A 16,362-nucleotide genomic window follows, 5' to 3' on the forward strand; every position below is an offset into this window, starting at 1 on the left:
CCCCACTTCATGTCACTCCTTCAAAGGGCCCTGGTCCCTGCCAGATGCACTGAGCCCTTCTGGTGGGCACGAGGCCCCCAGCTTGGGCTCACTCCTTCCCCTAGCTGGATTTCTAGGGTACATTGCCTTGACTGCATCACCTGGGTGGTTTGGTGGAGGGCAACAGCCAGCAGGAAGTCTGGGGGCCAGAGGTCCTTGCTGGGACAGGGTCTCAGTAGCAGTGCTGACCCGTAGATGGCCAAAGCCCTAGGTTCTCCCGGTGGCCATCCTCTTCTACCCTCCTAGGATCCATGGCTCAAAGTCCTTAGGCACCCCCCACACACACATGCTGGGCTAGTCCTACGTGTCCTGCTTCTGGGTGGAGAAGGTGAGGAGGTGAACTTGCCCCATGGCCTTGGAAGCATGGCTATGTGCCCAGCTGCCTGAGAGCCCCGGACTCCACAGCCCTTGGGTGGAGCTGGCTGCACGAGGAGGTGTCCCTGGTGCTGAGAGCACCTGTGAGTGGGTATCAGTGTTGAGGGGCCAGCCGGGACTCTGGCGTGGCCCCGGGTACTTGCTGTTTGGAGCAGGACAGACATTCAGAGGCGCTCCCAACCTCAGGGACTCAAGGTCGCCTTGGACAGAGGACTTATTTCCCAGCAGCAGGTCAGGGAGCTTCCCTGGCTGAGGGCGCTGTGAGTCTCCCCAGCCAGCAGGGACTCAATGGAGGGGCGAAGGATGTCAGAGACGGAGAAGAGCTGAAGGAAAAGATGCCTGTGTTTGGAAACCATTCTCCACAAAGGTGGGGACAGGGAGGTGGGGGATGGGTTCAGGAGCCACACTATCAATTGCGGGGGGGTGGGGGGATGGATGTGGGTGGGGTTTGGGGTGAGGCCTCGTGGAAATCCATTATGAGAAGGCAGGTGCCCAGCAGGCATTTCCTGGGGACCCAAGGCAGTGCTGGAGCCCATACCTTATGCACATCTCACACAGGACCCCACACTCTACCCTGAAGCCCCATTCACACACATCCCCAGCACCCCCAGTACAGAGGGACTCACAGCTCTCCCGCCCTAAGGCAGCAGCCCGCCCCTCCTCACTAAGATGTCGTCTGGTCTAATTTCCGGTGGCCCCTTGCCCTCCCTCCCCCTTCGGCCCTCACTTCCCCAGACTTGGTCGGGAAGGGGCACCCGAAACCAAGGCAGCTGAGAACCAGGGAGAAGAGTGGGCGGAGGACGGCCGCGGGCTCTCCCGGTGTCAGCTCCCTCGCCGCCGTCCCATTAATCACAGCGTGGCAGTCCAGTTGGGGATCCCAGGCGCCCCGTGCCACACGCAGCCCGCAGAACAATGGGATTATTTCCGGGGGGAGAGGGCGCCTTGGGCAGGGGCTCAGGCGGCGCTGCCTCCTTCCCTCAATCCGTCCCTCGGCACCCAACGAGCGCCTGCGGCGACCAGGGACGGGTGGCAGAGCGGACGCGGGTGGCGCGCGGGTGGCAGGGCCTGGCCAGTCTAATTCAATTAGCTGGGTCGCTGCCGCCTCGGTGCGACTCCGGGCCCGCGGGGCTCAGCTTAGGGCAGCTGCTCTTTGTGCGGAACCCATACATATGGATACGGACCCTCCCCCTTAGGCACCCCTACCCCAACTTCTGGCACCTGCGGCTCCCCCCTCCCCCACCCTCTCTGCCCTCGGCCTCGCCCGAAAATTTGGGAGACTGTGCGGCTGCTTGTGGGCCCAATGCGGCCGGCAGAATGTGTGCCTGAAGGGAGGGATGTGTTTTTTATCTGAGGCGCAGGAAGCCAGTGTACCTGTAGGTTTGCAACTTCTGTGTGTGCCTGTATGGGGACACGCGGAAGAGGCCTCCAGAGCGGCTGTCGGGACTGCACACAGGAGTGTGCGTTTTTGTGTGCAAGGTCTGTGACTCTGGGCCTGAGAGAGGGTGCTGGATCTGCTCCAGCGCTGTATCTGGAAAGCCTCGGGTGTTGGTTATGTCTGCCAGGGTGTCTATGCGGGGGCCATGTGCAGTCAGGACCTAGCGTGGAACCCAGAACCTCGGGGGCAGCAACTGGGACTCCCAGGAGGAATTGGAATTCGTTCCCCATCACCCCATCCCGGCCCTAATGGAGGAGGAGCTTGGCGAGTTGATTTCAAACCCCAGCTCAGGCTCAATTTGGCTGAGGACACTTCCCGAGCTCATCCGGCACCCCGCGCAGCGCGGGGCAGGCCCTCTCAGCCTGCGGGGGTCTGAGCTGGACTGGTTTTCCATTCCAGGTGCGGTGTGGCCGGAGCTCAGCCAGTGCCTGCAGCTTCCGACATGCCCTGAACGCCTGCGGAAATTTCCAGATGGCCCAAGCTCTTTTGGGTGACCGGGGGAACTTCAGGCTCCCCAACCAGAGTCCTGGACGGATCTGGGTTTTGGGAACTGGAAGGTGTCTCCCCTCCTCTTCCGCCCCTCCTTTGCGACCCAAATGTACACTCTTAGAGGGCTGGGGAGCTGAATTAGGTGAGAAATCTGAGTAGATCTGGCCACTGCAGGTTTGTGGTCCAGCTGGAACCCTCCCAACCCCTCGTTCTGACTGAGGGGCCAGAGTGAGGGCATCGCACACCCACAGAACTCTAGCCTGCCCATCCCGGATCCCAAAAAGCCTGCCAGCCCCCAGCGCAGGCAGTAGGTGCCTAGAAGGTGGTAAGGGCCCTCGGAGGTAGTGCCCTCCCTACTCCTTCCTTCCCCCACACCACACTCAGGGGCTGGCAGTGGAATGCCCTCTGCCTCCCGAAATTCCACAATTCCTCGGACCAGCTCAGACCCACTTGTCAGTTGGGTAGGCCAAGGTTGGAGGCCAAGGATGGGCATGCTGGGGTGTGCCTGTGGTCCTGGGTCCTAGGTTGGAGTGCTCTCCTGGGGTCTGGTGGTGGGAAGCCAATGTCGGTGCCCAGGGAGCCCCTCAGGGGATGGCAGGACCACAGAGCTCTGTCCTCCCCTGAACCTCAGGCCACCCCCTGCCCAACTCTTTCCCCATTCTGGCATCCTGAGAGAACGAAAGCATCAAAGATATATTCTGTCAAGGGCAGCAGTTCTAGATGGCAGGACCTGAGGGTGTCCAGGCCTCCTTTGGAAGGGAGTTGGTCAGAGAGAAGCCTGAGGCCCTAGCTTGATGCCCAGAGGTGATGGAGCCAATAGCTTCCTTTATATCAGAAGGGGAAGCCTTACAGGGCAGGGCCTAGACTTCATGACCCCATTGCTCAAGCAGGCCTTGGGGTAGGGGCAGGAGGAGAAGAAAGGTGCTGGCTCCTAACCCAGGTGACAGCTGAGGTGTGTCTTGCAGCAGGAAAGGTCTGTCCCTTGTCCCTCTGCTTTCAGTTTAGCTGGGGTGCCCCCACTGATGAAATGTATGCCTGCCCTGCCATGTTGGAGAGATCCTCAATCCCTGTTGCTATAAGGATTGGGTAGAAGCACCCGGGGCTGGCCCTGGACAACCCCTACCCCCAGCCCTGAGAAATCACAGAGTGTATGGCAAGAACCAGCCTGACCTGCTCACTCCCTCCTTCCTCAACTTAGCTTCCTGGACAGAACCCCCTCCCACACACCCTGGAAGTGGGGTGCCCTTTACTGGGTGGGTCTCTAAGTGCTTTCATCCCCAGCTGCACCAACCCTTCCATTTTCTGCCTCCTTCCCGAGGCGGGTGAGCAAGGCAGAACTGGCCCCTTTGGTGCTGAAAATCCAGATCCCAGTGGCCCCAGCATGAACTGTTTCATCTCACACCTCCCCTTACACATTTCTCAGCTTGTCCTTCACTGTCCCTGATGCGTATCTATTGGGCATATCCTGTCGCCCCTTTTCCACACCCATAGTCCAACATATGGCCATTGTGCTGACAGCTACACTAGAAAATAAGACAACACACACACACACACACACATACACACACACCATGATTACACTCACACTTTCACACAGTAGCCAAGGGACACCCTCAGTCCATCATATGTGCTCATCATACAGGAACAGTTGGAGAGACCTGATCTTATCTGTTACAGAAAACACACATTCACTTGCATTCTTACACAGACAAATCCAGTTGCAAAAATGGCCCAGACTCCCTTCTCCCCCAGCCCCCTTACAGACATGCGTTTTGCTTGCAGTTGAATCCCAACAGCCTAACGCTGGTACATAATAGACACCCAATACATAGTTGCTGGGTAAATTTAGAAAATTATTCCTTGGAGACATGCCCAGTGTTATCTAAGTGGCCATCCGCACTGTCATGCACACTTTCACATCTGGCTTTCCCCTCATGGACACACAGTCTCCCAAACACAAGGTAATTAAGTTATCACACACACATACACACACCCCTAAGCTAGAGGACAACCCCTGGCCCAGGGGTCTTTCCCAGAGGGGGGAGGGAACCGTGTGGGATCTGAAGGGGCCCGCCCTCTGTGGCTGAGCCCTCCTGTTTCTCCTCCCCCAGCCCCAGCCTCAGCCCCAGCTGCTCCTTTCTTAATTGGAGGCACTTCTTTATTCTGCAGGCCAGGGGAGTAGGTGGTGCTTTATGTGGGTAGGGGGCAGTTTATTAGGTGGCCTCAGGGCTGGAACTCACCTAGATGTGTGTTCGAGAGACTCTTGCAAAGCTAGGACATCTACTATCTACCAAGTTTGGTGTTAAGAAATCAGCTTCTAGGGTGCCTGGGTTGCTCAGTGGATTAAGCTGCTGCCTTCAGCTCGGGTCATGATCTCAGGGTCCTGGGATCCAGTCCCGCATCGGTCTCTCTGCTCAGCGGGGGGCCTGCTTCCTCCTCTCTCTCTGCCTGCCTCTCTGCCTGCTTGTGATCTCTGTCTGTCAAATAAATGAATAAAATCTTTAAAAAAAAAGAAAAAAAAAAGAAATCAGCTTCTAATGCCTGGAGTCTGAAAAACAGTATTTGAGCCTAGTTCCTGTCACTTCCTGGCTTTTAGTGCCTCAGTTTTCCCATCTGCAAAATGGAGATAACAACATTGGGTTACTGGTGGACAACACAAGATCATTACTGTGACTGAGGGTGCCTAGGATGTCACTGTGCCTTATCCTGCTGTCTTTTCCTCCCCTAGTCCTTCCTAAGGAGCGCTACTCTGCACAACATGCAGAAACACTGTAGAAATGCAAAAGCTGCACCACCTAAGGTTAAGCTCCCTGTGAGTCTCCTCTCACTCCCATTCCCCAGCCCCCACTACCCCGCTTCAGAACACTTTCCAACCTGCAGGGCTGAGCTCAGGGAACCCAGGAGGGGTGGGGACCAGAACCCAGAGACTCCTGACCCTCTTGTCTCAACTTCCTAGGAAGAGAAGGGACCGAAAAGTGTACCCCAGGACCTCAGCAACTGCCTCATTGGAAAACAAAGGCTGAGGTCAAGTTGGACACAAAGAACCCCACCTTGGGGGAGGCCAGCACCTCAGAATTGGATTGGGAGAAAAGTTGACTCTGGCAAGTCGGAGAGATGGGGGTGAGGGGTGGAGGGGGGGTATGGAAGAGACGTAGAGGTAAACAGATGTAAAGGCAGGGGAAAGTCAGGATGTCCTTGGGTTTCATTGGGGATTTTGATGAGAAGAGCATCCCAACAGTCTTAATGGGCCACTAGGCAGCTGTGACCTCTGCCAACCTTGGGCTGAGCCAATAAGGTGATACCTCCTGCCAGGGACCCTGGCCAACTGATGCCAGATGTGAGGAATTCAAGATGCAGTAAGTAAGTAAGGCAAATGCCCAAATGGGCAAGGTCAAAAAGACATGGGTGCTAGAAAGATTCATCCAGAGGAGGACAGAGGGAGGAATGGGGAGAGTGTTAGGAACATGGAGGGGGTTTCCTGCATGGGCCAGAGAGCAGCAAAGAAAAGTTGTTCTAAGAAAGAAAGGCAGAGTTCTAGAAAGACAGAGTTTTAACTGCAGCAGGCAGAACTGTAGTTAATAAAAAGAAACAGGGTCACTGTGATCCAGTCTCAAAGGAAGTGAATGCACCCCTCTCCATACTTTCCAGCCTCATCCAGGGAAAAGAGTTTAGGTTTGGGGAACCCAGATCAACATTATTCAGTCTGTGGAACTTTGGGCAAGTTTGTTCATTTTGTTTTTGTTTTTGTTTTTAAAAAATGAATATAATTCCCATAACATAATATTCCCTTTAAATCATACAATTCAGCGGTTTTTAAGTTAGTCACAAAGTTATGCAATGATTACCTCTATCTAATTCCAGACTATTTTCATCACTTCAAATAGAAACTTTGTATACATTTGCAGGCACTTCCTACCCTCCCTCCTCCAACCCCAGGCTGCCACTAATCTACTCTCTGCCTCTGTGGATTTGCCTGTTCTGAATGGTTCATATAAATGCAGTCATATAATATGTGGCCTTTTGTGCCTGGCTTCTTTCCATTAACATCATGTTTCCTAGGCTTTTCTATGTTGTAGCATGAACTAGGACTTCCTTTTTATTCTTTTTTTTGGGGGGGGGGATGAATAATATTCCATTGTATGGTTATACCACATTTTATTTATCCATTCATTGCATGATGACCATTTGATCTGTTCCCACTTTTTGGCCATTATAAATAATACTGCTATGAACATTCATTCAATTTTCTTATTTAAAAATTAGAGATATTTCCATTAACTTCACAGAGTTGTTGTCTTAAATGAGATCACTGTGGTGTGGTACCCAGCACATAGGATTTTCTCAAGAAAACACTTATGTTTATCTCTGCTTTAGTTCCCCCAAGATAAAATGCAGGAAAGAGACAGATTTAAGTTCAAACAATTTTTGATGAAAGTTACCCTGGGTAGAGGTGTGAAACCTGGATTGGGTGGATGGAGAGGAGCAAACTGGCAAGGGAATAGAGCTCTCTCCTGTTTCTGCATAGCATTTCCAAACCACTACCTACTTCATATCTGGCCTTGCTCTGAGTGGGCCTTTGTCCACCTGCCTGGTGCCCAGACACGATATTTCCCACAGAGATGGGCTTCCAACAGCAGCCATATCCAGTCTAAGTTATAAATGCAAGTCAAACCCAGCTCCTCCGTCTCGATCAAGTCACTTAGCCTCTCTGAAATTTGACTTTCTTACGTCTGTAAAATAGGGATAATACTCATCTTGAAGAGTTGGGAAAGTTCATAGTGTTCTCCATAACACTTATCACCATCTGACTTAATGTATTTGCTTCTTTATTGTCTAACCCCCTCTATGAAATGTAAATTCGTGAGGGCAGGACCTTTGTTTTGTTTACTGCTGTTTTCCCAATGTCAAAAACAGTGCCTGACACGTGGAAGGTATTCAATAAATATTTGTTGAATAAGGAAGCTCATTCATTCACTCAGGATGACTATATCCTGCTCTTTGGGGTGGTACTCCACAGTGGGTGGGGAGGGGGGACTGAGATGAGTAAACCACTCCCTGCCTCCACCGAGGTCTCTTCAAGTGGAATTAACAGACCTGACCAAAGCAAATAGACCGTAATGAGATTTGAGAAGTGGAATGCAAACCTTCATATTCTAGCATCTTGCCTGATAGAGACAGTCCCTCCTCGAAGACCTGTTGAATATGATAAGACCAGAAACAGATCCCAAGGGATCCAACCCGCATCCTTTCCAGAGCTTGGCTTCTTTGAGGGAGCAAACCTTTCCCTACTGAAGAGGGAAAAAAGAGAGGAAGCAGAAAAAGGGAGTTTCCTCATTCTCTCCCAGGCGCTAAGCCAGTCAGCCAGAGGCAAAACTTTAAAAGGCCTCTGTTTGCCCGGATGGATTGCCCTGATCTCGGTCCCACCAACCCCAGCCCCCACAGTCTTACATCCCCCACACCTCCCTCCCAGGATTCCAAAAGTAAGAAAATAACTCCCTCCCCTCATAGCTATCCAAGGGTTCCTTGTTTGGAATAGCCAGCGAGGGCTAGTTACTAGGTGAAAGCAATCTAACTGAATTCACTCACATGCTGTGGGAACTACTTCTTGAGGACTCTGTTTATTTAAAAGGAAAAGGGTACCTTGAGGCATGGGCACCCTGGCAGCAGGCCCGGAGCCAACTCCCTTGACTTGTGTTTGCCTCTCAGAAAGTCTTCCTTTCCTCAGTTTCTCTAAATAGGCTGAGTTGGGACAGTTCTTGATTTTTCCAACAATATCTAGCCAGTTGCTCCTAGCCCTGTGTTTTTAAAAAAAAGGGCAAGCCTGAACTCACCTTCCTGCCTCAGGGGTCTGGGCTCCATACCTGGGGAGTAGACAGTCTTCTACTTTCTAACAAGCCAGACTTGAAGTTTGGAGTAAATCCTCTTGTTGGCGGACAGGTGCTTCCCAGCCGAGACATTGGGGAGGTTCTCCGGTAGCTCACGGACACCCTTCCCCAGAGGCCTATCAAGTCGGACCTCTCTAGCCCAATTCAAAGTGGGAAGACTCCTGCCAGGCTGGGAAAAGGTCTCTGTCCTCCACCTTCTTGGGTGCGTCTGTTCATAGGTCTCTGGGAATGGCCGCCTCCTGTTCTTTTTCTCCTTTTAAGTCTCTGAATCCCTTCTCTCTCTTCCTGAAACTACTTCTCCGAGCCTCGGTCTCCGTCCCTCTGTGTCTGGCTCCTGCATCAGTCTCTGCTCCCGGTCTCCCTCTCCCCCTCTCCGCCCCTCCCCCCGCGCTGTCATTCACCCCGCTCCTCTCCACGCACAGCCAATGGAGAGACCCGGCCGAAACGGCTAGGCTCGCTCGCACCGGGCTTTTTCGCCCGGTGATTGATGTCCCAGAGTCAACATCTAGCAAGCAGCCGGAGAGGGGAAGGAGCAGCCAGAGAGGGGAAGAATACGGCGCCCCCTCTTCCTTCCCCTCCCCCCCCTACTTTAGCCCTCCGCGCACTTCGCCTCCAAGTCTTCGCGCAGCCAGGAGCCCCTGCCGCCTGGGCGCCCCTGCGCGCTGCCCCCCGAGCCAAACACAGCAAACGCCGCCGCCCAGGCCCCCCCCGCGGGGCCGGGGCCGGGGGCCAGCATGGAGCACTTGGGCCCGCACCATCTCCACCCGGGCCATGCGGAGCCCATCAGCTTCGGCATCGACCAGATTCTCAACAGTCCGGACCAAGGCGGCTGCATGGGGCCCGCCTCGCGCCTCCAGGACGGAGAATACGGCCTTGGCTGTTTGGTTGGAGGCGCCTACGCTTACGGCGGCGGGGGCCCCGCGGCCGGGGCGGGGGCCGGGGGCGCGGGGGCCTATGGTGCTGGCGGTCCGAGCGGCCCTGGTGGCCCGGCGAGCGGCGGCGGCGCCTGCAGCATGGGCCCGCTGGCTGGCTCCTACAACGTGAACATGGCCTTGGCGGGCGGCCCCGGTCCCGGCGGCGGCGGGGGCGGCGGCGGCAGCGGCGGCGGCGGCGGGGGGGGCCCTGACCGCTGCGGGAGTGATCCGGGTGCCGGCGCATAGGCCGCTAGCCGGAGCGGTGGCCCACCCTCAGCCTCTGGCTACTGGCTTGCCCACCGTGCCCTCCGTGCCTGCGGTGCCAGGTGTCAACAACCTCACCGGCCTCACCTTTCCCTGGATGGAGAGTAACCGCAGATACACAAAGGACAGGTTCACAGGTGAGTCCGGCCCGCGCGCGCCCCGCCTGGCCGCGGCCCGGGCTCTGCGCTACCTTTCCCCTGCCCGGTGGCTCCCCGCAGCCCCCTCTGCGCACCAGGTTGCCCTGGTCCTCTCGGCGGTTCCCCCAAGTGCAGCCGCCCGCCGCCACCTTTCCACGCTCGCGGAATCGCCAGGCTCCAAGAGTTCTCCCAGGCTGGGCCCCTCTCCGTCTCTCCCGCAGGACCCCTACTCTGAAAAGCTCTCCCTGATCCCCTCTCGGAGTCCCTGGGCTCAGTCAGGCGGAGGGAAAGGGGGATGTAGTTTCGGGACTACCTTCAACCGGCATTTGGGGCTCGGTATTCTTGGAGAAAGGGGCGCGATGTGAACGAACTGTTTTTTCCGTCCCGGCCAGCGTTCTCTGGCTGAGACCGCGAGCCCCAGAATCCGACGCAAGGAGAGAACAGGTTCCCCACCTCTCTCGTTCCCTGCACACACACACACACACACACACACACACACACACACACCACTTCGCGCTCGGAGCTCCAGCGCCCTTTGCGCTTGCCGAACCCAGAAGAGGCCCCGAGCCTGAGTAAAGCAGCAGAGCTACCGGGCCCTTCTTCCCGGACTGCGGGCTTCGTCCAGGTCGGTGGCAGCGTGAAGCTGAGCTTCCTGCTTCATTTTCTTTCGGTCCCGGCATGGCGTCCTCTCCTCCCGGCCCAGCCCTGTTCCCTCCAGTGTGAATAATGCACAGGCCTGGCTGGCGATCGATCCGCCGCGGCCCAGGGACAACTCCTGGGACGATTACGCGTTCGGCGGCGGCGGCGCGGCCGGCTGCCACCCTCTGCGCTGCCAGCTCCGCGCCTTCCCCCGTCCGCCCCGGCTCCCTCCGCTCTCGCTTCCGCTCTCGGCACTCGGCACTCAGCTCTCATTCACGAGCGGGCCCCTTTCTCCGGCCTCACTTCCCGCCGCCCCTTAGCATTCCTAGGATCCTGGATCCTCCCGCCCAGGCCAGCTCCATTGCCCGCTTAGAAGTAACCACGAGTTGAACCTGGGCTCCTGGCCGGGCGTTAGAGAAAGGAGGCGGGAGGTACGGGCCGCTGCCGATGGCGACGTGGGACTCCCATGGGGCTCGGGATCCAGGCCCAATGGTGGAAAGGAAATAGGCAGCTTAGAGCTACACGCTCAGCTAGGCGGCCCCAAGTCACCCCAGGCCCCTTGCTCCTGTTCTGGCCTTGGAACCTTGGCTCAAGCTAGGTCAGGGGAAGGGAGCGAGGCGTGCAGCAGAGGCTACAACCATTCTGCTCTGGGCCTTCAGGAAGGACCCTGTACTCAAGGGACCCCAGTCCCCAACCTTAGTTCTCTCAGGTCTGCTGCCCATTGCACTCCCCCAACCCAGGCCAGGCCAGTCCTGAAGGGCTCTAATGGAACCTCAGCCCAGAACCCGCTGGTCTTGGGTCTCTAGCGAAAGGCGTTCCACTGAGGACCTACAGCCACAGTACACCCTAATCTTCTTCAGGCCTGAAGAAGGTTCTGAGGAAATGAATGTCACCTGTGTTGCTATGTGTCCTGTATGTGTCTGCCTGTGTGCCTGCCCCTGTGTCTGTGTGTCAGACGGGGTGTATAGATCTAGAATTTGCCCCTGTGGTATGTGTGTGTCTTGTGGTGGCTCAGGTCAAGACCCAGCCCCTCACCCTTGACCAAGCACTGCCTCTTGCTGCCTGGGGCAGTGGGGGCCTGCGACCTTTAGCTCGCATCAGACGGGCCCTCAAGGAGACTGGGGAGGCGACCACGTCTTTTCTGGCTGAGCATGTGGGAGCCCCGGGCTGCAGAGGCCTCCGCGGCGGCGGCGGCGGCGGCGGCGTCGGCCTGGCGGGCGGGAGGGGGCCCTTTCCCGCCGCGGGCTTGGAGCTGGGCTGACGGGAGGATCGCCGCCCCGCTCCTGGGGTCTAGCCGCTGCGCTCGCTGATCGCGGGGAGTCGGGCCTGGGACGCCTCCTGACGCTCTGCTGCTTGCCTCTGCCGTCTGTCTGTCTCCCGCTCCAGTGGCCCTCTCACCCTTCACTGTAACACGCCGTATAGGTCACCCCTATCAGAACCGGACGCCCCCCAAGAAGAAGAAGCCGCGCACGTCCTTCACGCGCCTGCAGATCTGCGAGCTGGAAAAGCGCTTCCACCGCCAGAAGTACCTGGCCTCGGCCGAGCGCGCCGCCCTTGCCAAGGCGCTCAAAATGACCGACGCGCAGGTCAAAACCTGGTTCCAGAACCGGCGGACGAAGTGGAGGTGAGCGCGCTGGACGGGCAGCTCTCTGCCCCTGGGTCTCTCCTGGGGCGCTCACACCCTCCTCCGCTCGCCGGCTTCTGATCAGTTCCCTGCTAGGCTCGCGGGGAACGGGAATCAACTGAGGCCGTTGCCGGGGGCGAGGCTGGAGAGCCCCGGCTCTGTTTTACCGGAGGTTTCTTGACCTTCTGGCCGACACACTCAGTGCTGGTGTAGACGAGGCTGGTCTCCGCTGCTGCTTGGGGAAATGGCGGGGCGGAGCACAGTCCGTGCAGTTCGGGCTTTGGGGATCAGTGAGTCCTAAGGGACATTTTGTTTCTGCAAAGTCGCGTTAACAGAGATGCCTACTCCATCCCGGAGACTGGAGGTGGGATGGCCCATGCCTTGTTTCTGCGCTCCAGCCGGGGTTCCTGCTTGAGCCGTCAGGCTCCAAAGCGCGGGCCTGGGCCCTGCTGACTCCCTTCTCCCCAGGCGCTCCGCAGGGCGCTCACACAGCCAGGCTCCCCACCCTGGGAGAGGAAAATCAATCCGCACCGGCTGTGGCGGGGTTTTGGAGTCCCACTGCAAGGGGGATCAATTAGGAGCAGATGGGTGTTTGTGTGTGAGAGAAAGAGACACATTTACCCTTCTCCCGTCACACACCCACAACCACACTAACCCCCCCCCCACACACACACACATACACACATACATTTCTCTCTCTCCCTCTCATAAAGCGTCCCACACTCTTCGGCAAACTAACTCCCTGCACCCACCGGTGCTTTCTCCAGGTGCCTCACTTGCACCCCTACACCGTCCTGCACATCTGGCCTGCATACTCCGTTCCACACAGGAGAAAAAGTTTCTCGATAGCTCAGGCCTCATGGGGGAGAGCGCAGGAGAGTCCAGGCAAAGTCCATGGCTCCCCGCTGGGTGAGCCTAGAGCTGGAGAAAGGAATTGGAGTTTCCTCTTTTTCTGAATGAAAGCAAGGAATCTGCCCGCCATTCCATGTTCCTGGCCACAAAGAAAGCCACTGCCTCCCCCCCCCCCCACCCCGCCTCCTCCTTGCTGGCACTGGGGAAGAAATGGGGGTTGGCTTCAGATCTCTGGAAGGCTAAAGGGGTAGTGAGGGCTAGCTGAATAAGGCTGGGGCACTAGGATTCCCAAGGCCCCTGCAGGCTGCAGCCTAAGCAAGGGGAGGGAGCAACGCAAGTCCCTGGAAGAGAGGGGCACAGGGGAAGAGAGTAGCAGGCAAAGGGAGGGGAACCGGCAAGGATAAATAGCCCACCCCAGGGAGAAAAGGAAAAACCAGGCACCTTAAGAAGTCTTAGGATAATAAACAAAAGCAATGGATAGGATTAAACCTCCACTTCCGTTTCAAATAAATTCTCTTAATTCTGAGAGAACGAAGGAAGTGTGGGTGAGAGAAAATAGGAGATAAAGACACAATGCCTAAAAGGAAGAAAACTAGTCAGGCCATTTGAAATGCAGGACCGAAGGGTAAGGCGAGAGACAGAAAGACGCACGGAGCAAAAGGCAAGAAGGGGCGCTGGGAAGGAGGCCGGCGTCCGCCGCTGGGAGAGGCCCTTGCCGGCTTCGCGCGGCTTCATCGATCGCCTACAAATTGCTTCTGGAGGCCCCCGGGACTCCCATTAGGTCTGTCCACCTTAGAGACAGACGTTTGATCTCAGTTGACGGGGTGGAGGGGGGGGCATTAAATGGAATAAGTGAGTCATTGCCTCCCCGGGCCACCTCGGAGGAAGGCGGCCGGTCCCGTGGTGGGAGTCCCCGCAGGGCACAGGGCTCGGTGCAGGAGGCAGGAAGCCTGCAACAGGATCGTAGAGAAAAGGGGGAGAGGAGAGGTCAGGCAAGGCAGCTCGCAATCCGCTGGCCCTTGTCTCTGCCCTGGGCTGGTGGGGAGGGTGGGGCGCCTCAGGCTTGGGCCAGCGGAGCTGGGGAGAGGCGAGGTGCCATCCTACCCCTAGTTGTGCCTTCCTAGGCTATTGGGAGACCGGGAACCCCAAATGCTTTGGCCTAGCAGATTTTCCCACAGCTCCCCCGGGATACCTGCGCTTCATTTACTTTTGGGGTTTCCAGTCTTTGTCGGAGTCAGGACCCTCAAGATAAGGGTGTGTGTTAAAGGGCCCCAAGCCGGAGCTGGGAGCTGTGAAGGGAGCAGTGCTCCTCCAGGCTACTTCCCCGGGAGCACACCGGGAGCCTGGGTAACGGCTTGTCCCCGGTGCAGGCGGCAGACCGCCGAGGAGCGGGAGGCAGAGAGGCAGCAGGCGAACCGCATCCTCCTGCAGCTGCAGCAAGAGGCCTTCCAGAAGAGTCTGGCGCAGCCCTTGCCCGCCGACCCGCTGTGTGTGCACAACTCTTCGCTCTTCGCCCTGCAAAACCTGCAGCCGTGGTCCGACGACTCCACCAAGATCACCAGCGTCACGTCGGTGGCTTCAGCCTGCGAGTGAGCCTGCCTGCCCCACCCCACAGGAACCCGGGTCCAGCCAAAGGGTTGCTGAGGCTGAGACCCAGGACTCTCTCCCCCTCCCGCTTCAGACTGCACACGGGAGGGGAACACAGTGCCCCTCCGCACTGGCCTGGGCGCTCCTGCCCACCTTGTTTCCTCTTTGATGGGGGAAGAAAAGAGCGCAGGGACGGGGACCTCTTTCCAGACGCCTAAGTGGTCCCACGCCCTCTGGAACTGTTCAGAGTCCTTTCAGTTTGCGTCTATTTTATTTTATTCTGATTTTAAATGTGGGATTGAGAGAGGCAGAGGAGGTGGGGGAAGAAGAGCTCCTGAGGTCCTCAGAGGAGAGCATGAGCTGTCATTTGAACTTGCTCTGGGGAGTCCCCCTCTGTATCCCACTCCCCATCACACATGACACCCCAAGGTCCGCCCAAAGGTGACTTCACCGTCCCTCCTGGTGTCACCCACAGTCAAACACAGAGGACCTATGGCAGAGTGTCAGGCACCCGTGGGGCCATAGCCTTCACACCCTTAACCCTCACTATCAGGCATAAGCTAGGGGCGACCCAGCTTCATTGTCAACAGCATGGCACTTCTCACAAACACAAGGCTACGGCCGCACTGTGACACACTATCCCACACACAACAACGCCACGACCTGCCAGGCCCTCATCACACGTCCTAGTCGCACCCAGGTACGCACAGGCAGGTTTCACACAAACTCAGCCTCTTTCTCCAGATCCTGTTCATAGGGGAGCTTAAGTTATGCACTTATAAGGTGTTTTCTGTGTAACCATTTTATAAAGTGCTTGTGTAATTTATGTGAAAAAAAAAATAAAACCTTCCGGATCCGGAGTCAGGGCTGCCTGCTCCTTGCCTAGCCCGGCACCCTATAGCTATTTGGATTTGGTGTGAAATGGCACTGGGGCAGCTGCTGGTGTTCCGTGCTGCTGCTGCCGGAGGGACACCTGGGGCAGGCTGGGGAATGGGGAGGGACAAACAAAGAGAGGGCAGACCTGAGGAAAGGAAGGAGTGCTAGGCTCTCCTGGGCCAGCTAATGCCCAAGAGGATATACTGTCTTTGGGTGTGAGGGTTACAGGCTTGTGTTGTGTTTGTGATGGTGTGGCCAATCGGGATGGTACAGATAATGAAGGTAATAGTTTTTAAGCGTGTCACTGTGTTTGCAATTATTGGAAGCTCTTGTTTCTGCTTAAATTGCAAATCGAAACTATCACTGCACGCATGAACTTGCAGTGGTGTGTCTGTAACCGTGTGTGAATGTGATTGTGTCTTTTTGGGTAATTGTGATCACCCACCTGTACGTGTGTGACTGTGTATGATTTCTGTGCTGATGTGTGTGAGTGTACCTATTCATTTCTCCTCGTGAATCTGTTTTTGTGTTAAATGTGTGAATGTTTGTAATTGTGAATCATCTATAATTGTACAACTATCATTGTATGTGATGTGTCATCGTGTGTGACACGTAATCATGTGACATGCAATCTCATACACGAGATGTGTATGTTACCTATATGTGTGTGTGGCAGTATGTAATGGGGGAGTGAACTGGGGGGAGTGGGGATCATTGTGGGTGACTCTTCTGCAGGTGAGTGTGTGTATGATTGACTGAGTGGGTGCAATGGTGCAGTGCTAGTGGGGGGTCTGAGGTTGGCTGTACAGATAGTGGGGGTAGTATACCAACATCTGCTAGGAGTTCCACATTTCTAGGCCCTCACCCAGCAAGCCACACAGATTGGAGCACAGAGACTCAATAATTGGGCCAGGATTCTCTGTGGTGCTCTAAGTAGGACTTCCCACTCCCAGCACTAGCCTGGCCTCGGAGAGATCTGTATAAGCAACTTCCCAGGGACCTCCAGGGAGGTCGCAGAGTACGCCAGGCAGGAGAACAGCCACAGTACACAACACTCCCTTTAACATCTAGTCCCCCACCTACTAGACCAATCTCAGGTGCACAAAACCAACTTGGGCCCGCTTTTCTGGAAGAGGCTAGGTGGTGGAGGGTCTAGGGACATGTCGTCTTGGGGGAATAAAGTTGGGGGGGGATAGGAGGCTCTTTCTCTGGGATGGCAGAGTGAGAGAACTTTCTGGTTAGAAAC

At 56.3% G+C, this 16,362-nt stretch overlaps 1 protein-coding gene across 1 annotated transcript; it reads left to right on the forward strand.

The window, feature by feature from the left end:
• The first annotated feature begins 8,957 nt into the window (after window positions 1–8,957).
• Window positions 8,958–15,100, forward strand: TLX1 (T cell leukemia homeobox 1). Its single transcript, XM_059395916.1, is given in 4 exon segments — window positions 8,958–9,320; window positions 9,322–9,538; window positions 11,600–11,801; window positions 14,024–15,100. Coding segments are annotated over 4 exon segments (1,005 nt in total). The 3' UTR covers window positions 14,247–15,100.
• Window positions 15,101–16,362: the final 1,262 nt, after the last annotated feature.

The sequence above is a fragment of the Mustela nigripes genome, chromosome 4, assembly GCF_022355385.1.
Source record: "Mustela nigripes isolate SB6536 chromosome 4, MUSNIG.SB6536, whole genome shotgun sequence".
NCBI classification, from domain to species: Eukaryota; Metazoa; Chordata; class Mammalia; order Carnivora; family Mustelidae; genus Mustela; species Mustela nigripes.